General features: G+C 40.5%; 2 protein-coding genes across 8 annotated transcripts in view; one reads left to right on the plus strand and one right to left on the minus strand.

Moving 5' to 3' along the window:
* Positions 1–663, minus strand: part of ERICH1 (glutamate rich 1) — a 96,975-nt gene extending 96,312 nt beyond the window's left edge. For all 7 annotated transcript variants that reach the window (XM_032104582.1, XM_032104575.1, XM_032104576.1 and 4 more), the window contains exon 1: positions 599–663. In XM_032104582.1, the coding sequence (XP_031960473.1) occupies positions 599–620 (22 nt within the window). In that variant the 5' untranslated portion in view covers positions 621–663. The remainder of the gene's footprint in view (positions 1–598) is intronic.
* A 258-nt stretch (positions 664–921) lies between these two features.
* Positions 922–27,865, plus strand: part of DLGAP2 (DLG associated protein 2) — a 459,534-nt gene continuing 432,590 nt past the window's right edge. The window contains 1 exon segment of the mRNA XM_032104583.1: positions 922–1,061. Within this exon segment, the coding sequence (XP_031960474.1) occupies positions 1,044–1,061 (18 nt within the window). The 5' untranslated portion in view covers positions 922–1,043.

The raw sequence follows: 27,865 nt of genomic DNA on the forward strand, positions 1-27,865 counted from the left end.
AGCAGAAGGCTTTTATTATATTCTTCGTAAGCACAGGACTACAGTTATTTCAGAAGTGAGCTAACTCACTTTAGATAATCCAAAATAGACGGTCAGTAACAAGTAAGCTCGCATGTATGTGTATACTGAGGAAAAAAACGATGTTATCTTAAAATACTTTGTGATTAGAGAAGTAATTTTCATTTACTCTCTCCCCACCCCCAGGCAGGACTACGCGGCAATAGGACCCGCCCCGTCACCCCCGAGCCACAGGGGCTGGACAGGAGGTCGGGACGGCTCAGCCCGGCGGCTCCGCGGCCCCGCGCACCCAGAGCCCCGCCCATGCCACGGGCAGGCTCCCCCGAGGCCACTTGTGTCCACCCGCCTCCCTCGCTGCCGGGTTCGCCCAGCTTCTCACCGCCTTCCCCCGCGGGAAGGGCGCCGAGGAGCGGAATAAGCGAGTCCCGCAGCAGCGCGGCGCGCCCGGGCCGGAAAGCACCTCGGCTTAGGGCAGCCGCACCCTGAGGCCATCACCGCCGCCCGCCGACTCCCTCCGTCACCAGCCCCTGGAGCAGCACGGCGGGACCGACCACCCCCGCCCCTCACGACGCGGCCTCACCATTCCTCCTGCTGCCAGCCATGGCCCCGCACCCCTCCGAGCCGCCCCTCGCGGCCCCACGCCCGCCCTCCTTGCTGTTGGCCGCCGCGCCTGTCCGTCGCCGCGCGGAGCGCCGCCATTGGCGGGGGCTGCGGCAGGGCGTGCCCGCGCCGCGGGTTGGCCCCGCCCCCTCCGCCCCGCCGCGGCAGGCGCGGTGCCCGCGGGCTCCGGCAGGGGGCGTGCGGCGGCGCGGAGCCGGGGGGCGCCTCTGCCGCGCGCGCGGGAGCGAGGGCGGGGGTGCGCGCGGGGCGGGGGGAGCGGCGCGCGGCGGGCGGGCGGCGCGCGGCGGCTCCGGCGGGTGAGCGGCGCCGGGGGACGCTGGGCGCGCGCCGCTGCTCCCGCTCCCGGCGTCTCCTCAATCCTGACCCGCCGCAGCCCGCACCCGCCGCGTTAATAATGCACTAGAATGTCAGCGCTGAAAAAGGTAGGGAGGGAGGGGAGGCAGAGGGAAGCGGCCGCCGTCGGGGCGGCTGGCGCGCCGGGCTGCTCGCGGGGCGCCTCCGCACAAGCAGCGGAGGGAACGGGCGGGTGCCGGTGCCGCGGGTCCGCGCGGGGACCGCACCGTCGGGGACGGGCGCCTGAGCAGCGGGGTGAGGGCGCGCCAGCCGCGCCGTCGGTTGTGGTGTCATCCCCCATCACCGGTGCCACCCGGCTCCGCGCTGGCCCCGGCGCGGTGTCGCCGTGGCGGGGGTCTCGCCTCGGTACAGCCCGGGCAGGACGGCTGCGCGGCGGGGTGCCCGGTGCCTGAGCGGGGCGGCCGCGGGCTGGCACCCTCCGTGTGGCCGGTCTGGCCGGAGGGAGCGGCGGGGCAGGGGATGCTGCGCGCGGAGCCGCAGTGCCGGGGCGATTTAAATTTTGGCAGCGCGTGATTCTGGGGCTGCCCCGCGAGGAAGGGCCGGGGATCCGGGGCTGACGGTGCAACGCCGCCTGCAGCGCTCCCCCCTTTCTTTTCCCGGCCACCGTGCCGCGCCGGGGAGGGTGCGAGTACGTCGGAGGGGCCGCGCTGCTCCCCCAGGCTTCTCCCAATCTCCCGGAGGGACGGCCCGGGGGCGGCAGCCCGGCAGCCGAGGAGGGGCGGGTGGCAGGTGCGTTCTGCGCGTCTGCCCCGCCGCGGGTGCGCAGGGCTCGGCGCGGCTGGAGAGTCCGCGGGCGCGCACCCGGAGCGCGGGAGTGAGCGCTGGGCGCATCTGCTGCGCTGCCCTCGGTCACCGGGGCGATCACGGGTGGCTCTCGCCGCGCAGAGGGCGGCGTTCGCGGGCGGGTTGGCTGAGCTCCTCCGTGGTCGTTTGAAACACCGTCTGCCGGAGAAATAAAAAACTACCCAGCGTCATAATGAGAGCGCAGCGCGCCCCAGCCCTCCTCGCCTCCCGGAGCGGAGCCGGCAAACCGCCCGGCGGCCGCCACCGTCGGGGCGGGCGGTCCCCGCCGGCCCGGCCCGGCCCGGTGCTGTGGGGCCGGTGCGGGTCGGTCCGGGGCAGGGGAGCGGGAAGTGCAGAAATGGGGCTTTCTTTTACGTCCCTGCTTTCTGTCGCCTTCGTAACCTAATTCCTGCTGCTGATGGTGTCCCAGTTCTAGCAGCGGTGTTGGTGCCGTACAGCTTGGCGTTTAGCCATAAATCCATATATAAGCGCTTCGGCCTCAACTTCCCTCAAACTTAAAGGTTTCTAATTTACGCCGACAACCTATTGTTTGTTTCCAATTGCGCTTCGTTACGGCACATTCTTACACAGGCTTAATGTGCCTTCGGAGGGGGTGATACTTGAATCTCTTCCGAATTAAAGCCCTGAGAAGGGGACCAAGTGCTCCTGTCACCTTAGGTGGTGTGAGCCCAAGATCAAGGCTGTGAAACTCAAGTGCCCTTCTTAGCGCTGGAGTGTTTTGTAACTATTTCTGCTTCAGAGTAGCATCACAAGCGGAGCACTAACAAAATTTGAAACACTGGATAGCTCTAGCCTTTTAGGTAGTAGATGACTGTAGACGGGCATCCTGCGAGGAGCAATGGTCACCTCAGTGTGACTGAGTGCAGATCCAAGTGCAGATGATGGAGAAATCTCCTGTGGGGTCTTAGTAACTGAGTGGGTTTTACAGTGGGATGTGTCAAGAGAGCATACTGATGGTACTGGACGTTTTAAAAAGTAGCTTGGGGGTAGAGCAGAGGATGGATGGTAATATATTATAATGCAAATGTATTTGAGGTATCAGCCTTTCCCATCTCTGTTTAGTTGTATTTCCATCTTTGTGTTTTATCTGAGAAACAGGTAAAATAGGAAGAGTAGAAGTTTTATATTTCTGTGCTTTCAGCAATATAACAATATTTTAAAGTCATTTCCAGATGGTTTGCACAAAACACTTTCTTTCGGAACTGCAAGCTTTAATTTTACTGCATGTAGCTATTTTTGCAGTGCTAAGCAGATCATATAATTTATGTTTGAAAGGTTCTTTTCCCCCCATTATTTTGTGTGCTTTTCAAAATGTGTGTTATGTGGTTAAAATGGACTCAGACAATGTTTAGTAGTTTTATGAATTACAATGTTATGCATTGGAGGTTTAATTCTGAGTGCTCGAGGCAGACCCTGTGTGATCTGACATAATATTCCTAAGTTAAAGAATGCATTTATTATGCCATTGTTCAGTAACACATGAACTAAAATCTAGGATTGTTGAATAAATTTGTTGATTTTATCTTAGATTTTTTTTAGCTTTTCATTTTAGTACTATACAGTGCTATTTGCATTTAGTTAGTCATATATCTTGTTTGCACGGTATAGGGCATACCTCTGATAACTTTTTAGAATTTCTACTCCCTTTGAAATGAGTTTAAATTCCTGGTGCAAGTTGAAAGTACACTTAGAATGAATTCATAAATGCTTTAAACAAGCATTTAACAATCAGCAAACATAGACTGGTCTTGACACAGGTGTTGGGGAGAATATGTTTTGTCTATGTAATGCAAAAAACCACAGTCAAATCCAAGACTTACTGAATCAATGGTAATCTCCATAATGACTTAATGGGATTGGGATTTCACATTTGTGTATGGCAAAATCCCACAAGTATTAATAGTGATATTGTTGGCAATGCCAAGCTGTTGAAACAAAAAGTTACGAAAGCAAGAATAAAAAATTTCAAAGTCCATTATGGCAAACTAAAAGTTATATTCTAAATGAATTCCAATATATGAAATAAGTTATTTCAATAGCAATTGTTACACGTGATAGAAATGTATCCTTGAATAGAGGGAGTCATACCTGATCCTGAGGAAAGCTTGGGTGTTCAGTTTCCACTGTGTCTGAACATCAAGCAGCATCCTGCCCAGAAGGTACCCTCGGCAAGCTCCCCTGAACATTGCCTGTCCTGGTCCACTTACCATGTCACAGTTATGAAAGGGTTTTTTGACAGCAGATGTTCTAGGAGGAAATATTTGTAGATGCAGTCTGGATGACTGAATTTCAGCTTGACTGTGAGCTTTGCCTGGCTAAATTGTGGACTTCAGAGTAATTATTGGGATGGTTTTTGTGTGCCTTAACAAGGATGGTAAATTGTTACTTTACACCTGCCTTTGGCAGGAACTTTTTTTCCCTGTTTGTAATTACGCTGTCAAAGCAATTTCCTTGTGTAACTATGATAATCCTATGAGAAGTTTTAGTAATAAAAAGAACATAACCCCTCAAATAACCTGCTGTTTTTTTATGAGGTATACCATTGGGAGCCCTTTGAATCTGCATCAGTCAAACAAAAACAGCTGTTTTGGTTCTACTCCATGAACAAGATAAGTCTTATTTGCTGCTTCACTTAATCAGTACAGTGAATTTGTTTATATCTAACCATGCATGGTGAATGAGAGGACCACTAATGCAGAAAGTTAGTGTTAGCCCATCAATTATGATTGTATTTAAGAGAGACTTTCAGTTCTTAGAAATGTATTACATGGGCCAAAATATCCCATTGAATTGAAAATGTTCTGTTTGCTAAAAGGGTAGTTTTGTTTGAATAGCTACAGGAAAAAAAATTATACACATATTAGTTCAGTTTGGCTTGCAAAAATTCATAGTCATCCACAAAACATATGGCTTTCTTACCTCTAGTAGAGAAATAGCTCTCAGCATGGCAGATACTGTATGTCAACAGCTATGAGCAAATATAAGTAGAAGTGGGCATGGATGAATCAGAATCTCTTTTAAAGTACTTGTTGGAGAACACAACTTCTCATATTTCAGTCCTTATATATCTCCATTATAGAACTATATTTCCCAGAACAGATTACAGTTCATCACAACTACTTTCTGTTGGAGAGGCCAAAATGATTCATTAAAGTAAAATAAGTACTCTTCCCATGATATTTATTTAGAAAATGTCAAGTAGCAGTTTATTCATTTAGTACACGCTCAGTTGTGATGAGAGGATGGAAATCACTGCAGTTAGATTTCTCAATCAGTGTTTCCACGCATGCATATATATTTAGTCTCACTTTGCTTTTATCTGTTTCTCACTGTACTCTCTTAAATACTTCTTTTGTGCATAGAATTTACTTATCTTCCATGCATTTTCATTCCATATTTGTCACATTTCTCTGTCCTTGCCAGTTTTGAAAATGAACAGCAAGTAACTTTCAATATGGCATTGGCCTTAAGCCCTCTAAATTTTTTTGTGGCTTTATAAGCATATATTCTTATGAAGTAAAAAGACTTCCTTTCTGCTTTTGATAGTAAATGTAGTATGCACCAGTAGTTACCAGAAATGCATGAGGTATACCATAGAAGAAGGCTTTTATCTCACAAGGGGAGTCAGTGTCTGTTATCTTCAGTAGATGCTGCAATCACTGTATGTAGATAAATTGACAGTAATGGAACATGTCAAAAATATGACCAAATGCATAAATCCAACAAGACAAAAATCAGTAATTTAGAGATTCAGATTGCACAAATATCAGAAAGAGCTAAAGTATGCACCAGAGCTTTCAGTCTATCTATAGCTCCTCATCTTGGGTCCTTCGTAGCTTCTCCTTCTCCACACAAAATTCTTCCACCACTCTCAATTTGGCATTTTCCATCTTAAATACTCTCTTTAAAAGTAAATTGGTTACGTCAGAAGAAAGAAGAGCATCTCAGAGTTGTTAGATTGACCTGAGCTCTTTCTGAATACAAATGGTTGCTGCATTTCAAAGTTTATTCAAGAAAATGTAAAGGTTAAATCTTGATAATGACATAGAAAGCAGTTAGGAAAGCATAAAACTAAGACACAGATTTAGGGATAAATTGAACACCACTCTAGTATAGTGGTCAATTAAGATGTCTCTGATACGTGTTTAATCTTGGAAGCTGAGAGGCTGCTTGAGTGGTGTTCAGCCTCTGGCGTGATGCCTTTCAGAGGAAACAACTGCTCTGCATTGTCCTGGAGAGGCAGCAGGTCAGTACTGAGAAAAACAATTCAAAACTATTTTTATTATCTTTCTCCTTTAGTTTAGGTGATACTGTATTTTCAGTAATCCCTAAGGTGTGGCAAGAATGCAAATTAATTGTTTAAGCTTGTCTGGAATCTTAATTTCCCTTAGCATGCCAGTTTTTTTAAAAACATTGATTTCCTTAATGAAATTTATTTTTGTGCATTGGAGGTCAACTGAATTAGTTTCCTGTGATTCTCTGCTTCTCGATGGCATGGCTTGTATTGTGAAACTTTTAAATGCCTTAATAATACTATGCAAATTACATATCATAAAATATCACCAAAGTCTCCAGCAATTCTCCTAGTTTTGCAACTGGCTAGGCTGGTGACTTTTCATAGAAAACAGACACACTATTATTAATGATGCAGATGACCAAGTTACCCTTAAAGGAAACTTTGTCCAAACCATTTCACTCTCGTGTGGTGGGGTTTAGAGCTTGTGCAGCTGCAGGAATACAGAAGTATGCTATTGTATTATTCTGTGTTTTTCTGGCAGTGAGGAGTAGAATGAACTTCTCAGCTTTCACACCTGCCTTCTAGTTTCACAAGTAGCCTATAAAAATAACACTGAACAAATAGCTTCAATCGCCACAAGTGGGAGATTACTTTTTAACCTCTTTTTTTCCCCCCCTGATTAGCAGACAGCAGTGAATCAATCTCAACTAGTTACTACACCTTTTATTTCTTATAATCTAAAAATAGGGGAGCAAGGAAAAAAACCCAGAGGATCTTCCACGTCCACATTCTTATTGATTTATGGCTTAATAAGTCATTGGGATATAAAGCTGCAGAGCATAAACACTCATATTCTCTCAAATTTGTCTAAGCAGAGTCCAAGTAAGATAAAAGACAAGAGTTTTGCTTCATTCATGCAGAGTGAAATTCTTTCCAAAGAGCATCAGTATAAAGGCCACCTTTATCTGCTGTGCAACAGCAGATTTCACTTAAATAAACAAATATATTCTTTAGCTTAAGAGTTTGACAACTATTATCTTCCCTGATGAGCAGAAAGGAGGACAAAGCTTGCTTTTATTCCTTTGATTTACTTCCCTTGATCTTTCAAATCCTGCATAGTTGAAGTTACAAGAACTTGGGCCTTTTTTTAATACTAGAAAAGGAAATGGAAAAGTACAACCAAATGTCTTGAAAAAACTATGTATCTGTCTCAATTCTTTATCATACCCTTAAGCAGGCTTCCTCATGATAACACAATGTAGAGGAAATAATATGTAGACTTAAGAATGTTTGGGGTTTTTTTAATTGGGCTCTGTAGACCATCACAGCAAGAAGATGCTGTGTATCAGTGAGAAGTATTAATATCCACCAGCTGGGAAGACGATGGGCTCCCATTGGTAAGAATGACACGAGCTTCACCTTCCCTCTGGAGGAGAGCTCAAGCCCCTCTGATGTTTCCAGCCCTTTCTGACTGCAGGACATGCAACTGATCTTTGGTGGCAACTTGTGGCTTTGTTATCTAGCATCTGGCCTGGTTTTTGGCTATTTTGGGATTATCTTTGCCATAATGTTTTACTTAAAGGTAAGAAATTGAAAATATATGATTGTTAAGTGCTCCTGTAATGCATTGTATATATGGTAATTTTATTTTTATTTGAGTCTGAGATTTTGATCTCACTCGAGGGTCTGTTTACAAATACTGTCACTTAGGAATAGCTACTATAGCTTGTATTCATACCATAAATGTCCAAAATTAGTTTTCAGAGCTAGATAAATTATTGGATTTAAGATAATAGCTTCAATATTTAATAGGTTAATTTTTAAATAACTAATGTAAATTTCTTTTTTTCTTAGTAACAGAAATTTATATTTACTCTTTTACTTTCTGGAATTCAAATGAATAAACAGGAATGCTCTTTTCTTCCCCTCAGTTTTAGTTGACTGAGAAATCAAAATGTTGCACATAGCCTATATGCATGGATCCTTCATTGACACAGTTTATTGAAACTCCAATTAACTACAATTTGTAGATCAGAGTAATTTTGTCACAAGGTCCTGCAGTTTATAGCATTATATGCAGAAAAGGCTGCACTACATATGAAAATGCAGCATTACTTTTGTTGCCAGTCCTGAAATGCATTGGATTCTTAGTGTCTCCCCATCTCCATATATGTCAGCTCTTATTCATTATGGAAGAAGTGAGTATAGCAAGTGAGGTGTTTCAGAAGAAATTTCTTTTTATGAAGTTGAAAAGGGATGCAATTAGTTACAGTATCGTGTGCTTTTATAATAATATAGATGGTAAGTAATTTGATAACAGTTTTCTTAAATGATAATTTACAATGTGCTATTCTTGAATCTTAACACGACACTTTTAAGGGAGAAAATTTCTGTGATATTTTTCATTCTCATTCTCCCTTAATAAAATGATGCATTCTTATATTGCACTGACCTTTCTCACAAAAATTTGAGCTATCTACACTGCAAGGTTTCAGTTGCAAAGAGATTTAAAAAGTTATATATTACTTTATGAATTTGAAGGCACATAGTGACCTTTGAAAGTAAGGAAATAGAGGTCCAAAGTATTACAATAGATCTAAATAGTTAAATTAAATATTTTGAAGTTGTTATTTTTCTTTTCAAATTAAGAACTGATTGGTAGATTAATTTTGGATGCTTCTTACAGTTTTGCTCTTTTCCCCTCCATTAATGTTTCTCTACAGCTAAAATAACTTGTTAAAGGTGACAGAAATCAGTGGAAATATTCTTATTTCCACCAATAAAATACCTCATATAGTAATGTGTGTTTGGTCTTGAGGTAATTTATAATGCAGTTAATGTTCTTTTATATTGTTTCATTTTGAATTATCTTTTTTTACATGTATTTTTTTTTCCTCCTTAATTATTTTATTTCTAAATACCTTTTTCATTTGATCGTGCTTTTTGATATTGTGCGTACCTGAGTAAAGATCTCATCTGACATATTAATATTTTTAATGTGTACTGTACTTATGACTTAGAGCAGTGTGGAAGTCTCTCGTATACTCTTAGTTGTGGATAAGTTACTCAACACACTTACTTTGCTAGCCAGTGTCAGGTCTCTGATCAGTTCCCAGGGATTTTTCTATTTCTTTTTACTTTCCAAAATTGTCATGAATTGCTGTTCTAAAAATGCAGAAAAAGGAAAATACAAAGCTGAGAAGCCCAGTGTATGCCAGGCTATAGAATAATGCTTTGATCAATAAAATAGAAAAGTTTCTCATCTATATGTGTATTACATTCAGATGGCATTCTCTTTCAGGAGCTTACCTAGCATGTTTGTGAGTAATTTTCTATTCAGTTGCACTCCTGAGTAATGTAATACATTTTATTTTTCTTTTCATTTTTTTAGAAAGATACAAATGCCTTTTCCAAACTTCCTTTAATAGAATATTTTCTCAGCATTTTTTAATTTCTTTAAATTGCACTCCATTATTTTAAACACTTTGTGGTATGCTTCCTAATTGGATAGAATTTTGTTTAAAATGTACTGACAAATGTCCATTTGTTACTCCAACATGGACAGTGAAACTTAGCAAAGTAGTGTGATACCTGAGAATCACAAGAATGTGTGAAGCCTTACATTCTGATTACAGCCTGGAAATTAAATCTAACATTTTGCTTCACTGCTAGAGTAATCAGTACTCTAGATGCAGCTTGTTAACATTTGTGTTTTCCTGCACTTTATGTTGCAGTCTGTGAGCTGGAGGGTGAACAGACACAGGAGCAAGCCCAGGTTAATGTTGGAAAAAAGGGAGAGTATTATGGAGGGGTTTAGGGAAGCATGTGGTACTGCTTGGCACCAGAAGAAAAGAAGACAAATGATCAAGAATATAGATGAAAGTGTCAGAGTGTAACACTGGAGAGATCCTTCTAGAGCAGTACATGGGATGACTGTTTTGGGTGCCTTGTTCTGGTTACATGTAAGGGGCAGGAACAAGCTGCATATCATCATCTTCCTGAGGTATCACACACATTTTAGGAACTGCACCATGCAAGATTGACAGACTTAAATTTTTTCATGTGTACAAGATTAAATTGCACGGACTGTAGGTAAACAGACATCAGTATTGCATAATGCATCTTGATATATAAAAATTTATAGAAAGTGCTCAGCTGATATGAGGTAGCTGCCAGGCTACATTTGGATTGTTCTTTACTTGGGAAACAGATTACCCATGAAATAGGGTAACTTATATAAAAAAACCCAAAAACAACAAAACCCAAGAAGATGTTTACTGCAAGAAAATATTATTCTGCTATTAACTTCAGTTGCGTAATTCTACGTAATTATGAATAAAATTTGTCTCTCTTTTTCAACATCTTTCATGGGGCTGAGCCAAGTAACCCTAAAGAAATATCTCACTCTTTATTATCACTGAAATTTGCCATGAAAGCTGTGCTTCTCTTGACCAATGGAATAAACTTTTCCTATGTTTCTGATTTTAGAGCACAAGGAGCAAAGTATTCTTGGCAGCCAGGCTGTTCCCATGTGAATTCTCTTCTGAAAGACATCAATGTGATCATTAGTCGTCTTTACTTTTTCAGAGTAAAACATAAAATCCTCCAGCCTTGTCCTCCCTTCATAAATACATCCAGCTCTTATAATCACTACCACTGGCGAAATCTCATCTGAAAGATCTGCAAGAAGTACCAAAATAAACAGCAATGTATGCGCATGCAAGATGTTCCCATTATGAAGGAATGATAGATACACTGAAATATTGTTCCATAAAAATTTACTGATGCATTTTCTTAAAAACTGTATCCATGAAAATTTACTCTAGCTGTCCAGTACTACTATTTCTTTGGCTGTAGCTATTAATCCTGTGTCGTTTGACCTAGGAGATTTCCTGATATTCTTTAGATTTTTTCATGTCTTGTTTCAACACAAATGTGTTTCAACCTGTATGCCATAAACCTTTTAGAAAAATTGACTGTACATATAAGCAACAAATTGTGATTATACCCAAGCATTTATACATGTTTCACAAAGGAGAGTGGAGAAAGAAGGAAGATCACAGACCAAACAGTAAGTTTTCAGTATCTTTTGATTTCACAGAAATTTTAAGAGTAATTTAAATATTCCCACTGAAAAAAAAAAGTGATTAAAGTATAATAATATAAATTAAAATGGAAAGTCAGAATATAGAATTAATGATATTGAGCAATAGCAAAGTAGTATTCATATAGTCATTATGAAAATGAAATTAGTAATAATTTCATTTTTTTCCATATGGAGGCAGTTAATTGTTTGTAAATATATGGAGAAACTCATGAACTGAAAGATGAAAACAGATTTGGACTGATTCCTGTAAAAATTGAAATATGATATAATGTCATTCAGTGGTTATGTATAAATTTTTTTTTCCTCACTTGTGACTTGAAATTTTTATTAAGGAATCAACGAAAATAATTTCCTGGAACGTTGCCTGTTGTCACCAGGAAATGACATCTTTCAGAATTTCCTTGATATTAACATTTTCATTGTTTTTTTTTTTTCTCAGCAGGCAACTTGGAAATTTCAGCTGGTGTTGAAGTGATATATATTTGTGAATTCATGTAAAAATATCTTCCATGTGTGTTTGTGGCTGAATCTGGGCCTTCATTTAGTTTCTTGATGCAGTAAAAAAGGCTGGCTGAAACCTCTTTTCCCAGCTATGGTTTGGTCACTGTGGATATTGCAGGCTTTCTTGTGCACAATGGCAGTTTATTTGCTCTACCTGTGCTTGATTCCATGGTGTTTCAGTGTGTCAGAGGTGAGCAGAATGCAGCATCCTCATTTTTGACGTGAGGCAGCATTTTGATAGCTCTGGCTTACACTTGGGACTAAATGCAGCTGGGCTCCCTTTAGGGCCCAGCATCACCTTAGGTGCTGTAGCATCTCCAAGATGCCCACACAGACTGGCTGGCACAACAAGGACTGGCTGCATCCAGGTCAGGGGCACCCAGCACCACCCAGGAAGCACCAGCTCCCCAAGGTGGCCCTTCCCTGCCATTGGTGAAGAGCTCAGGGCCATGTTAGGGACCATAGATAGTCACACTTCTGCCCTTCAGCCATTGCTCCAGAAGGGTCCCATGTAATCCATGTGCTGTATCTGCCAACTTGATACAAATCTGCCCACCTCAGGTATCTCGAACTTTCCATAATAATACCAGGTACCTGTTTGCAAGTAATTAAATCCTGCCCAAAACCTCTGTTGCCACTGCACCAAGGGGAGCTCTTTAAGAGGCAGAACCTGGCTATAACCATCGACTTTGATGAAAACAGCTTCAGTGAGAGAGCAAATTTAAAACTAATGGATCCTAGAGATTTAAATACATTTGTGTTTTTTATTTGATACCATAAGTGAGCACATATAAAGTGCTCTTCAGATATGCTTGGAGAGCATTGTGCTGCTGCCTATGTGCAAATTTCAGCTGTCAGTTGCTCAAGGCTTCAGCTTATTTGTATTTAGTTTTCACAAATTAGCCTACTTCCCAGTGGAAAACAGCCATCTGAAATACCTGAAATGTTTTAATTCAGCCATTTGAGTTATGGGTGAACAAGGAAGGTTTTGCCTCTGAACTCAGACCCAGTTTTTACATGCCAGCTGGCAAAGGCATCCCTAAGCACACACCTTGCTGTGAGCAGGGTTTTTGGTTTTAGCATCATATTTGGGCTGTGTCATACTTCAGTTGTTTTTAGTGTAGCCTTCCACGGAAAGTGACTTTTATGTATTAACTCTCTGAGCAAAATTTTGACGAGCATGGGCATTTTCAAGTCATAAAGATCAAAAACTGCCTACAAGTAAAGCTGTATTTTTGGCTTTTCTATGTTGTTTATGAATGAATAATCCACGTTCCTATTTTTTCTTCTAATGTGAAACTGGGAAAAAGCATTTTCTTACTGTTCTTCCTTCTGTCAGAAAAGTAGCCAAATACCCCAAAACACTGAGCTGGGATATGTGCTTTACTGATGGCTGAAGAGAGAGCATCACCAAGTTATTCTCCCCAAACTTTACAGTGCCCTTTGTTTGATAGCTTCTCCTTCTGTCGATGACCACTGAAGGTGTGTGAGGTGCCTGAGACCAGAACAACACTCCATGGAATGCCACAGTGGCTCTTGCCCTGCCACTGCACTGTTGATGAATATGCCGTCTTTGGGGCTTGTGGCCAACTGTAAATTTCCTGAGTGTGGGGAAGTCCATTTTTCTATGGTGTTAGTGAGTTGTTCATCTCTGAACTTGCTGCAAGCTGCCCCAGTCACTGGCATGATGAGAATTACTGGAGTATTTTCGGCCATTCCTCTGCTGGCATCAGAGAAATCTGAAGGAGGAGCCTGGGAGGGGAGTGGGACCTGAAGATCTCTTCTCCATCCAAGATGACATCTTCAGTCCATACTGAAGCTGGGCAGCATATTGCATTTCACTGCCAAACCACAATTACCAGCTCCAAAGCTCGCCCCACCACTGGAACACTGGTCTCTCTTCCGGGTGCAGTGTTTGGGAAGAGTGCAGTCAGCAATCCTCTCTGCTGATCTCCAGTAAACACCAAGAAGGGGGACAGATTTAGTGTTTATCCTGAGCAGGGCTGCATGTGCTTTTCCATCATTTTTAGAAATTTCCTTTGGAAGAGCTGACAACACGTGATCTATTTTAACTAGTGCTTCAGAAGATGAAATTATTTTTGGTCTAAGTGAAATCAATAAGCAGTTTAAAATATAAGATATAGTTTAAATAAGCACAAAAATATCCAGTGACCCTCAGTATTTATTGCATGTCTTAGGCCTGCTATGACAATCTTTATTAGCCAATTAATAGCTGCTGTCTGTAGAGCAGCTTACTGAAACCACCAAAACCTCACTCTGAAGCCTTTCAAAGGCATAAGTAGTAACAAGTGCAGGTGTGGTGTCAACTCCTTTATTTCAGGCTTCCCTTTCTCCTAGGATACCTGCTCCTCAAAGTCCTGGACCTTGTTCTCCCTGGCTTCCTTGTGTGCATCGGAAGTCTTCCAAGTCCTGGTCTGTGTAGCCCATCACTAAGTCAGGTGCTGGTAAAATCCGAGTTTGTGTCTTGCTTGCCTGCACTGTTAGAAGCTCCCCCAACCTGGCACTGCCTGGTTGAGCTCTGCACATGCTGGGCTGTATAAAGCGATACTCCTGCCTGGCTTATGGAGATCACCATTCCTCTGCCCCTGCTCTCACAGTCAAAGGTCTCAGAGTGCACTGGATTTCCTGAACAGAGAAGCATTTTTAAGTTCTTTATAAAAATTAATGTAGCTCTCCCATGCTAGCTTTTTCCCCCTAATGCTCTCTTTTTACTATTTCCTTGTCTACCACTGTAATTCTGATGTTGGTACTTTCATTTGTTATGTTGAATGTTTCTGAAATTAATAACATTGCTTATATTTGTGGATAATGCTGGTCCCTTATGTATAGTACTGGGAAGTGTTGCCTAGCAAATTCTGTGACTCTTGATGAAATATGTTAGTTTCTTTTCATAATTTACATCTGTTATTTCTCACAGTATTGGATATATTTTACATGCTTTTGTGATGCTGACTTTCAAGGAAAGTGAAATGGTGGTCAAGTGGACTTACGGACTCAGTTCTTTCTTTGAGACTTTGTTGTTGGGTACGAGGTTAATCTGATTAAATGTGTGTGTTGTAGCTGCTCTATTGGGACAGTAAGTAGTGGTTACTGGACTTCTTGGTTCCCTTGGTGTGGAGAGTGGAGTGGAAGAGGCAGCCCTAAGGGGAGAAGCAGTCTTGCCCTGAGGCAGGTTAGCTGCATCACACCTGGGAAGTGCTGCTTGTGTCAACACCAGAGTGTTGGATGACTGGTTCAGAGGTGGATTTCTATCATAAAGGATGTATATTTAAGTATGGTGAGTTTTTTCAGAGAAATCTACAGGTAGTCTTTTTTTTCATACATTTCAGGAGGATTTTGCCATAATGTTAAACAGGTCTTGAAAGAATCTTTTGATTGTAGTTTGTCACTGTTGCTAAAGATGCTTTTAAAATAAGTATCTGTGCATAAATACATCAGAAATAATTGATTTCTCATTAATATGAGGTTGCAATTGAATCAACTGTTCTCATGCCCTGAATTCTGCAGAAAGTTAAAAATTGTGTCCTAACACTGCATGAACTTTGAGTTGTATGCCCTGTCTCATGCACACTTTTTTATTCTTCATACCAGAAGAAGTCTGGTTTAGTGTAGTTCCACACAGGAGCAGGACTGGGGTCCCTGCCTTCTCTCATTCTCTCTCTCTCTCTCTCTTCTTATCAGTAAGTAAATTTTTGTCAGATCTCCTGAGATGCTTGCTGATTCTATTCCTTGCTCAGCAACAGGAGGTTAACACATAGGAAAAGGCTGTTTTGGAGCCTATTTGAAACATGCCAATAATAGCAATTGTTGGTAATGAATCTATTCCTTATGAGTACATGACATGCTCCTTCTCTCTTGTGATAGAAGCTTTAAATGTTAGTAGCCAGGAAGTGCCAGCATTTTGATTGCTGCCTTTAGTTAAATAGATAAAAATATCAGAGGCATAAAATATTTTGGCATAAAAAAAAAGCAAATGGGTTGAGAGATAGGGAATATAAGGCAGAGGCAGAAGTCTGCTTGGAATACTTGATATTGCCCTTCCTTCAAATATTGCTAAGAGAAGTTTAGCAGTCACATAAGAAATGTGTGTGTGTTCCCTCACCAGCTATGTTGGAACTGGGGAGTTTGATCTCTAAGTTGGTCCTTGTAACAAGATTTTCATATCTAGATAGTCATGATGCTGGTTTTAAAATGCTAAAAAGTGGAAAGTTCTACAGTGATGTGCAAATGCTGGCTCCATCCATGGTATTCTTGGAATGGATGTGTCCTGCATTTTTTGGCTCATCTACTGTCAGTTTCTGAAGCAGCAACACTGTACTGTGCTGCCTTTAACTTATCCCAGAGTTAAAATAACACAACAAATAAACAGTAACAAAAGAATCTTAAAAGAACAATTCTTGTGCATTTTAGTCCAGCTGAACTTAGTTTGGCATTTTTATGAACTGAATTTGCTGCTGACCATTAGAATGTTAAACAGAAGATTGCCATTGAAATGGGATGTTTAGTCAAAAGTTATACTCTGTAACTCTGCTAATGTAAAAGGGATAAATTGTCAGTATACATTATGCACATTATTATTTTTCAGTAGCAGATATATTTGACAAATTTCAGTGTTTAAAAGAATTATTTTAATTAAATGAAGCTGTTATTGTTGGGATTTAAAAGCATGTAAAGTTCTCTTCTACCATGCTGCACACAGAGCTATTTTTAGAAGCAGTAACAGAGTTTCTCTCATACTGAGTCAATGTTAGAAGATTTCAACTGAGAAAGCTGGTAATGATTCAGGGTAAGACTTCAATTTCTTTATACATAAGAGTAAAAAATATGCAAAACATTCTATAATTGAATACTTGTAATATCTAAAAAAGCCTTAATAGATATTGGCATTGCTCCATATGAAACTTCCATAAGTCATCATAGTCCTAGTGAGTTCAACATCCTAAATAGACACATGTTCATGATTTAAAGAAACAGCCCCTCTGTTGCCATGCAAGCATGAAATCAAATAAGTTTTTTGTAGTTCTTTATTCTAAAGACTTTACAATGGATCCCTAAATACTTTTTTTACTAGAAATTCAGCCTTTTTTTTTCTTCCAAAGAACCTGTATGCTTTGTGTTTGAGCTGCATAGGTAGGTTACACTTTTTGTGTCCAACTGACTTCTAAACTGTTTTCTGTTTCTTTTGATTATTGAATAGTTAGCTTACACTAGCTCTGCAGGACACTGAGGAAGATAACTGTTGAAAACAGATATGGCTATGCTCCTTCCAATCCTCATCAACACCCTTGTTATCAGTTGTATTTTAACGCTGTACAAACATGCTATACATTCACAATTTTCCATCCATAAAATAAGACAAATAATTAGTTTATAAATTACCTAAACATAGATGTGGTGCATATCTATCATAATTGTATCAATATCTAAATCATATTTAAGCATCGATAAATAATACTTTGTAGGGAAAATGACCATAAACTTTCTTCTTCTCTACAATGGTAGCCTGTGTGCACTGTCACCATTCAGGCAGCAAATTCTTTCATTAAAATGTTTCACTGCATTTTTATAAAGTTTGCGTGCAACATGTGTTGCTGTTTTCAACCAAGCTATAAAATACCACTGCCAGCTGGGGTTGCGAGCACCACTCTCTGCTTCCAGCAGACTTCTTTTCACTTATCTGTAAGCTTAAGGGGTTACTTTTAAAAATTACATTCTTTATGACCTATTGCTCTAATCAGCTCTACAATCTAGCTACAAATTCTTAGGGTAGCATTTATGTCAGAATCTAAAGATGACACACAGTTTAGGATTAGGATGCCTGAATGTAGTTTTCTGCCTCAATCAGATATCTAATGCCTTTTCAGTAACCTTAAGTTATTCCATGTTGCTCTCTGCTACTGTACTTAAAGAATCCAGTCCTTCTTAGGTCCTGTGTGATCCTCCCAATTTCAGCAGAGCTCTGAGTAAGTACGCAGCCCCGGAAGTCGGAGGGAGGCATAGTAACAATAATAATAATAATAATAATAATAATAATAATAGTAATAAACACAGTCACCTGTATTTATGTACTGACTCAATTCCTCCATGCCTAAGATCCCACTGTAGTGCATGAAGATTATTCAGTACAGTGACAGCAACTGAGAAATTCAGCTGAACAGCCTCTGTGTGTGTGGTAAACTGTGGTATTTCAGATGCTTGAGGTTATCTGAGACACCTGCAGGGGGTAGAACGTATGTTGTAGTATGTACAGAGGATGTATGTTCTTTAGAAATGGCAGACGGAGGTCAGGCATTGTATCTGAGAGCAGTGACACCAGGCACTGGTATACGAGCAGCTGATTTGAGCCTCAGAGCATTATCAGAGGCACTGCTGACTCTATTAGAGGCGTAGGCACTTTTGGAACTGTAGACACCAGAATTTGTGCCTCACAGTTCTGTGAGCTGAATTCGGCCTTGTTGAGGACCTGGATATTAATTTAGCATAATTTTGTTGCTTGGCTATTTGCCTGTGGTTCCTCAATGCTTCATTGACATATATGTACAAGAAATTATTAGTCCATCAACTAAAGAGACCTATTCCCATAAACTAACATTCTCTGCTCTTCGGCCTCTAAGTCTTGTTCAAGACTTTCACTTGAAATCCAAACAATACCCAGTTTGCTACATCTTCTGTGCCTAATTAAACCTTTGAACAGTCATCACTAATTTTCATGAACCAACATCTGTGTTACTAGGACTAAGATTGGCAAGTCATGTCTACAGGCTCTTTATTAAGTCCTTTATTGACCTTCTATTATCAAAACATCACTTCAGTTTTATGAAGTTCAAATGTTTGAAGTGTGGGAACCTGAAGTGTGCAGAAATCTTCCAATCAGACTACATCTATGCATCCTGAACAGAAGTTGGCGCTGAAGTCAAACTACGTAATAATCACAATAACAAGACCTCACAATTCTGTATCATCAGAGGCTTTAAATGTGTTTTGCAAGTATCAACATCACAACAGAATGAAGTGCATATTGTTAGCTTGTGCCCATGTCTGTGAGGATAAGTATGGAATTAAAAAGAAGCTATGAACTCTTCCTGAAACCTTGGGTAAGTCATTCGTATTGTCAACTTCTATCTTAGGTGGATAGTAGTGCTTCTGTATTCAGTGGGGAGCTGGGAGGTGATGCTAGCTGTGGAGGGTATTGCTATCTGAAATGGCAAGTGTAGGGGTGTTTTTACAGCCAAAAATAATGTGAATAGGGATTCAGTGTACAATTCTTATTTGCATTTATCAAAATGTGTGGAATTCATACAGTGCAGATGTCTCCATCTGAGCTTGTTGCCCTTGCATTTCTTTACAGTCAGTGGAGGTCTAGCAGTGTAAAGTGTAATTAATCTCATTCTAAAGTAGGTGTCTGAATAGATCAGACTGACTGCAAAGGGTGCATGGAGGTGACTAGTTCAGATGTAGGAAAACTGAATCTCATCCTACCTGTTCCGTGGGCAAAACTGCTATGATTTTGCCTTTAAAAATATACATTTAACTTTACTGAGCCACAGTTAGCATACCAGATGTAGAAGTGTTTCAGAAAAAGTCTGTTCTAAGCATTTACCACAGATTGTCATGCCAGAATTTTCATTTAATTAAAAATACCAAATAATTGTTTTATCATCTTACACAAACACAAGGTCAATACCCATTATGTCTGTGTAGGTCATCTGGAGCACCAAGCAAGGCAATGAATAACGTTTCACAGTGGGAGACTGAGAAAATTTTCTAGGACTGTGTAATTCCTATGACTTCGACATTCTTCTTTAATGTGATATCTTGGAACCTTGTTCAGATTTCCTCACATCTAATGCAATACTTGGTAACCTTGTGTAACCATCCCTATCTCCAGCCAGTGCTTAAGGAAGGTGCAGTCTTCTATAGCTTCTGTGTCTTACCTGCCACTGTGCAGGTTACTCAGGTATCTGCCCACCCAAGTGTCTTGGAATGGCACTGGATATCATATATGGATATCTTGCCTCAAGGTTAATTTATTTGTCATCTCTTTACTTGGATCTCTTGAAGTTACACTCATCTAAAAGGAAATCGTGTTACAGACAGAAATTTGCCTCATTGAGAATTTCAGAGCAGGCACAGATCATCCACACTGGAACTGCTCACAGTTACTGACCTGAGTTCTCATTTCATCCTAATTATATGTGGTTTTCTTCTGCCCTGTTTCTTTCACAGTCATGGCTGATTTCCCTACTGTGAAAATATATTAATCTTCTATAATAGAATATTTATTCAACAGCAATAACTGGATATTGACACTCACAAATTAATTCAAGAATTATCTTAGTTGATTTTGACAACTTTCAAAAGACTTGGAAACACCTTCATACTGGAAGAAAGCAGATCCTTATGAGATCCTATAAGCGATGGGAATTCTCTGCCAGCTTTTACTGGTAAGGAAAGTCTCAGTAATCAGCAATGCAGCAAAAATCACCCACTTCCAAACAAACAGACAAAGGAAAATACATTCCAAGCCCTGTAAAAAAAAAAAAAAGGTGAAACAACTTAAAGCAAAGACAACTAAGACAATCTCTATAATATTTTAATAAATATGTATGGGACCTGCATCATTGTTACTGAAGCAAATAGGTAGTTTGATGCTTTATTTCTTACAGATTTTTTAAAAGTAATGCTATTCACATGCTGATCACACAATTTAACAGGAAATTCTTTGAAATTCCATTCTGCTAGATGATTTAAATATGAAGAAGGAGCAATACGTTGCTAATTCAAATTAAAATCAATGAATATTTAAGCCCTATGTTTGCTCTGAAGCTACAAGTTGGGCACGGTGGGCTAGCCATAGCAGTTGCAAAAGAATATTAAGGGATTCATGTGGTGGTTTTCCCAAGGAATAAATATTCTGAGTCAGTGTGGCCAGTCAGGCCACAGATCTCAGATATCCTGAAACCTGCTCAGGTGCTACAAGGCATGTTTTTAATATCTTAATTTTAAAATCAATCATAAAATTTTAATGCCTAAATTTAGGGAAGTTCAATTGTAAGCTATGTTATTTGGGAAGGGCAAGTTCATTAGTATCAATCTGGATTTAGTACTGACTTGACTGCCCTTACTCTTGCTAGTGAAAATGCCATGCAAGAAAAAAGGCCAGGAGTGTTAGCAATCTGCCAGTCAGGAACTCTGCAGGAACGTGAAATTATAAATGGTGGGAGTTACAGAAATAATGTGAGTCATGCTAAGAAACTGTGTGTATCTAAGAGGAGCAATGGACAAGAGTGTATTTGCTTTACCTGTACCTACTGCACAGCAGCCTCATATTCACCATCCCCAACAGGAGCAAATGTAAATAGCATAACTAAATAAAGGGGTGGGAAAGCAAACTGTAAGGGAATATCTCCTCTCATCCAAAAGCTGTGAAGCTGCATGAGGGTGGATGCTCTGCACAATCTAGTAAGTCCTTTCTGTTTCTGTGAACAAATGTGCAGTTTTTAATTATTTTTCTTGCTCCATTTGCTGATGAGCATAAGGGCTTGGCCAGGGTGTATCTTAGAAAATGGTAACTCATCATACATATTCAGAACTGACATGGCTGGCATTTAAGAGATAACTATAAGAAATTAACTCATGTTTCAAACTGAGCATGCAGAAAGGAACATTTCTATTACATTTAGCACCACTCTGAAATATACTGTAAAACTTCAATGTCTGTAATATCATTGAGGTTTATAAAAACTTAATATACAAATACCTTTTTTGATTAACCTATCTTCTCAATTCAGGCACTTTGATTTTTGCAGCGAAAGTTTTTTTGTCTTATATTTGTGAAGAAGTTTTTACTTGGTAAAGGGATAAACACATTGGAATGATGGTGTACTATAGTCACTTTACCCTCTATTAGAAAAGGTGTAAGTAAATAACTAAACAGAAGGTGAGTTGTCTGTTGTGTGCAATCTGTAGCAGTTCAGTAGTTTCTCATGCCATTAGTGTGGTAACATAATGCTGTGATGCTAGTATTCAAAAATACAAAGAGGAGTTGTGTTCAAAGCCACAATCCTGGTATTAATTTCAGTGGGAGTCTTATTATAGTCCATATATGAATGTGGTTTGTTATTTCATCTCTTAAAATCTGTCAAATAGTGCAGTCTCTCTTCAATAAACATTTTTACATCAGTCTTCTTAAATGTTTTAGTTGCTTCTATGTAATTGCTTTTAAATCAAGGCATTCCTGTCCCAAATGGAGAATGAAAAGTAGCCTAGCAGTGAAATCTTTTCACTTGCTACTCAGATTTTTCTCTCTAAATTTACATTAGTATAATAAGAACATAGAATGCAGATTTCTAAATCCAGAAGGGATAAGATTGTGGTAAAAAATAATTAGAAGCATGAAAAGCTATTGTAAAAATCAAGAGTTGACAAAAGAATCTACATTACACAAAAGATAGAGAAGCAGTTCAAAAAATGATCAGATTATTAAAAGAGCTTAATGCAGAATTAAGCTTCATCAAAAGAGATCTTCCACTGTACAAAACCATTCATTGTATGGCCTGTGGCTCTGTTCCTCTTTTTGCTGTTTTCCATTTTTGCTTGTTTTACTTTGTCATACTCTAGTCATGCTCTTAATCATCCATTTGTATTTCCCTGCTCTCATGCCTCCCTTGCTTCTCAACCCTGATGGCTGAATCATGCCTCTGCTCCTGGGAACTTCTCTGTGCTTCTCAAAGAGCCCGTGTATCCTTCCAGAGTCCTGACTGCTGGAAACACAGCTCACTACAGGGCTAGGATTTCAGTTGTTTGTGACCAGCTGTTGTCATCTCAAATTTAAGAGTGCCAAGTTGACTTGAGAAGGGAGTGAGAAGCCAGGAAAGTGGTGGTCATGGCTGCATTCAGAAAGCCTCACTGTGCTGGCTGGCCTAGGCTTTAAACGTGCAAGTCATTTCACACTTCTGTTGCTTTCTATGTGTTAGCTGATCAAAAAAGAATTACTCTTCTGAACATAACATAGAAAACTGAGCTCTTAGCAGCTCTTTCACAGAGTGATCAGATGCAACTTCTAGTCAGGAGGATCTGAAACCACTGACTGCTAAAAGCCAGGACTGTGCATCCAGAGAAGGGGCATTTAGTTTCTTCACTTTTCTAAAATGTCTCCTACTGACTGTGGGTGAAAGCAGGGCACTATTATTACATGTTACATGGGCTGTGGGTCTGAGCTGGTGTAACTATTCTTGGGTTACTCTCCTAAGGATGTGCACATTTGACCAAATCTCGAGTTAGTAAAATTTTTTATATTTGCATTAGAGAAATTAAAACACTTCTTATAACTTGAGTTTCTCTAGTACTGTTTTGGATTTCTTTGAAAGTATAACTATGTATAGGGGCTTACAGAATTTAATTCTAGTCTTTACTAAGACTTATGTAAAAGAGTATCAGCTTCCCAGTCAATAGCTTTGAAGACTACTCATCAGCAAGGCAGGTAAATTATCAAAACTACTTTAATTAATGTATCCCATGTAAGCCTTTTGCTATCAGACTTTTGCTGTCTAAATATGTAATTACATATTGCTATCCCTTTACAGATTAAAAGGTTATCCCTGCTTTTAACTTTTCAGGTGGTTTTGTGGGAGCATAGATTTGATTTCCCTGTTAAATTTTAGAGACTGAAATAATGTCTTTTTCTTCCCCCCAAGAAACACTGAGAAGTTTTTTGCTTGCAGTTTCAACTCCCTCTTGCACTTTGCACTAAGGACTTGGTGAATCTCTTCTGAACAATTTTGGATGGATCCTAGATGTTGAATGTGCTCATGTTGTTTCACTTTTCTTGTTCTCTGAAGTAATTTAATGTCCTCTTGTGTGTATGTGCAGAAGTATGGCTTGTATTACTCTTAGCAACATTGGAGTTTCCTTATTTATTAACATGACTTTATGTAAAGGTGGTGATTTTTTTTTTTTTGCATTGAATGCCTGAAATGGGAGTCCTTCTGGTCATCAGTCAGTCACTGTGTAATTTAAGTTTGCATCCTAATGCATATTCAGAAGTGCCAAATAAAGACATTTCATGTTTCCTGACTTCCAACTGCCTGACTTGACAACCTCAATTATTTTATTTTCATTTACATTTTAGAACCCTCTTAGATTTAAAAATGGTTTTATTTTTAAGAAACTTTGCATAAGCAGCACACTTATTAGCTACCATACGCCTCTGTCACTCATGCTTAAGAATGACATTTATCCAACCAGTCTAGTTAGACCAGTCGTAGGGAGAAGATGGTTAAATTGGGAATGATGAAAAGGACCTTAAGCAGTAGCTGTACACAGACACTTGAGTGACTTTAAGAGACAATGTACCTACATGACATAGTTTTGCTGTATTTCTCTTATCCTTATTTATTTCTGTTGCAGTAGTGCAGAAGTGCATATGGCAAAAGGTCCTGACTGCTTTTGTTTCTCACAATCTGTGTAACACTGTCTAAAAGAAAATCACTCACAGGGAAGTGTGTATCTTGTCTGAGGTTACAAAACAAGTGTCTCCTCCGTGAAACAAGCCCATGCCAGACAAGGCTGTGCAGCTCTGCCCTGGCGCACGGCCGGTGAGCAGGCAGGAGGCAGAGCAGCTGCAGTTGAAGCTGGAAGGGGCTGCTCTCCTGCCCAGTCACACGGCTGCCTCATGGCTGGGGGGCAGCCGTGTGACTGCTGTAGTGACATGTTGGAACAGACCTCCTCAATGAACAAGAATGTAATGAAAAATTGCTCTTAGGAAAAAAGCATTTAGGACTGAAAAGGTTCACTTGGATCAGTGAGATAATGTGATCATATATATCTCATTGGACTGATTTAAGTCCCAATTCTATTTATTGTTAATTTTTTTTTTTTTTTAATGTCCTTCTTTTGGATTTTGGAAAGCTTTCTAAATCTTTGCAACTCCAAGGGTCTAAAGCAAACTAATATATAAGACAGCATTCCCCTTCCTCACCTAGCTCAGTATTCTCAGGATGTTTAAGGTATTTGTCTAGGAAGTAGAAGACCAATATTCAATTCTTACTGTGCACAGATTTAGTGCCTTAACTTAATTTGTCTTTTCCACATCACTGATCAGTGCTGAAGATAAAAGACTATTAGCTCTTTTCCCTGCTCTTAAAAGAATATCACTCTTAACTTGAGAAGTGTTTTCAGGAACTGAGAATTGTTCCACATAAAATATCTATGTTATCAAGTTGTTCCTAGCCAATATTAATTCTAAAGCAATGTATACAGAGTAGAAAAAATATTGAAGAGTGTTAGCGGGCTGACAACAGTGCCCTGTGCTGTCTGATACATGGATAAGAAATGCTGTCATTCAGTGATCTTCTCCAAATATAATTTGATTTTTTTTTAAGGCAAGGCAAAAAGTACCTCCATGATTTATGTATCTGCTAAAGTTTGAATTCTGCAGAAAACTGCAAAGAGAACATTTCAAAGAAAATGGCAAGCATTTTATGGTGGAAATTAATACATAATACAATAAGGTTTGTTGCTTTTTCCTTTCCAGTGTATCTCAGAATCCACAGAAAGACAGCTTTCCATATAGCCAATACTTCTACTGAAGTTGCCCACTTAAAACCATGAGTTACCTCTCATGGTTAAAGTTAGTTGCATGTTTGGGATCACACACTCTCAATGCTTTCTTTTTCTTAACTCCCTCCAGGCTTTTCCTGCATCAGAATTCCTCTCCTGGACATCATGACTGATACCTCAGACTCCTCCATCCCTTTTTATCTTTTTTGGTAATTTTGCTGGTAATTTGACAGGTCTTATTCATACTCATTCCTTTTGGGGAGGATGTATCACTATCAAGAAATTCTTATTCCTCACATACTCAGTGTAGTGTCTTGGGAAGTGTAGTCTTGTGGTTCTGTCATGGGAACTTACAGCCTTTCCATAATCTTTTGGTTTAACCTCTCTTCCTCTTGTAGAAATATCCTCTCCTATCTGAAATACCCTCTCCTATCTATAAATACTCCATGTGGGATGGTGTTTCTGCTGCATGTTACATTGCATCCACCACCTGTAAAAGCATGGGGATGGCATAAATACCGGCTTGAAGCGCTGCAGTGGAGCAGATGTAGTGACCTCTTGTGCTTATGGTACAGGACATGGTCTAGAAACAAGACAACACTGTGGCCTATAAAGCAGAACTTCACTGATTCACAGAATTTCAGGTTAAAAGTGCTATTGTGAGTATATGAACTTGATTCCTGAATGTTGCTGGTGAGGGACCAATATTCCTCATCCCACACTCCTCTTAGCTACCTATTTTTGCTCATGGAAGCTTGACTTTAAGAAGTCTACAGTTGTGGCTGACAGAGCAAAAGAAGGTGTTTTCCAGAACTGGTTACCAGTGATTGCTGCCCATTGGTCAGCAAAGAGAAGCAGCTTCCTACCCTGAAATTTCATCCAGGAATCCCTGCCTCAAATCATCAACTTTGTGAAAGAAAAAAACACTTACTATTGTACAGACAGAAAAGGAATACAAGTAGAGATAAAACAGGGATAAATAAAGAAACAAAATAAAAGAGATGTTTTGCTTTTTCTAACAAAAGAAATTAAGACAGTAGCAATGAAAAAGTACATTCTTTCATACAGAAAGACATACTGTATGTCTCATACAGTATGTCTCATATGTATTCTCATACAGAGAAGACAATACTGTTACAAGCAGAATAGTCAGATGAATTTCCAAGCTCCATGGGGCCTGTGCTGATTAGGCAGATTTAATAACTGACCAGTTGGCACTTTTTCATCACCTGTTCTACATCCTCTTCTCCATGCATAAACTACTATTACAGGCAATACAACAAGTACAGCTGTGTTCCACTTATCTTTTTTGTATGTTACACACATTAAATGGTGCCAGAGGACAGCTCATGAATATAACATTTTCCACTGCTTTTAGGTTGTCTTTTTACTGCAACCTAAGAAAAGAGGAGTTTTACAGTACACTTGGAAGATTAACAAACCTGAGCTTTCACAAACCCTGAGGACACTCCCAAACTCAGCCCCCCATCACAAAAAAAGCCATCTCACTTGTACTATAAAACCACAGTTGAACATCCCTGCAGATCTTGACTGCAGTAAGATTTCACAGGGACAGAAGCAATTTCTCAGGTAATATGGTCTCAAATCACACAAGGCATTGGAGATTGCAGCCAGCATTTGGCTCCCACCTAGAAACCTATTGTATTTTCATTATGGTATAGAGGAGATTCAGGTGCTTCCTTTCATTTTACTTGAAGTTTTGGATTTAGGGCACAGGGCTCTTGCTATAAACTCTGAAATGTGCCTATTTGCTTGTGACAGGCTGTGCTTGTGTAAGAGTTTCTTCTAGGGGGGAAGCAGTAAAGCAGGGTATTGGGATAGCACAAAACATGGCCAGGTATTTATCAGCCTTTTCATTCTGAGCTGCCATTTCAAGCGATGATTTATAGTCCTACCTTCTCTCCTGTACCTCTCCTATTTTATCCTGCTGCTTTGGCTGTGGGTCTTGGAGAGGGACAGATGCTGAACTTCTCCTCCTACAGGGGTGTTTGGTCAGACCAGGAGGTGTTGCAGTCGCTAGATTTAGCTTAGCAGGCTGTAGCTTCCTGAGAGCTCAGCGGGGCTGCTCAGGGCAATGTGACCCGGTCGCATCCCGCAGTCCATTTCGGACGACCCCGCGGTCTTGCTCCGGCAGCTAGCAGCGCTACAACCAGTGATGGAGAAGGAGGCAGAGAAGGGTCTCCCATGAGGGCTTGAGAGGACTTTAATCACATCTTGTCCCGGCGACCCTCGGAGACAGAGAGACCTCACGGTCCTGGCCTGAGAAGCTTTTCTCAGGCGCTCAGGGGCGGTCCCTGGGTGGGGTTGGGGTACAGGAACCAATAGGGAGAGCCCGAGGGAGTGGCCAAGGCTAGGGGCAAGGGAAAAGTGGGAGAACAATGCGAAATAGGGAAAGCAATGGGTTGACAGATTGCCACAAGGAGGTCTCAGCTGAAAGCAGTATCAGCTTGGTGGCCAAGATACTGAATAATGAATTTTCTGCTGAACCTGAAGTCTCAAGTGTACCATACTTTGGACCTAACCTAAGGCTTCTGAGGCCAGTGGACAATCTTTCACTGATTAGGATGACCTTTGGATGTGGCCCAGACCCATGAACCTGATCTAGGAGATGTCCCTGCTCA

This window comes from Corvus moneduloides, chromosome 3 (assembly GCF_009650955.1).
Source record: "Corvus moneduloides isolate bCorMon1 chromosome 3, bCorMon1.pri, whole genome shotgun sequence".
NCBI lineage: Eukaryota > Metazoa > Chordata > Aves > Passeriformes > Corvidae > Corvus > Corvus moneduloides.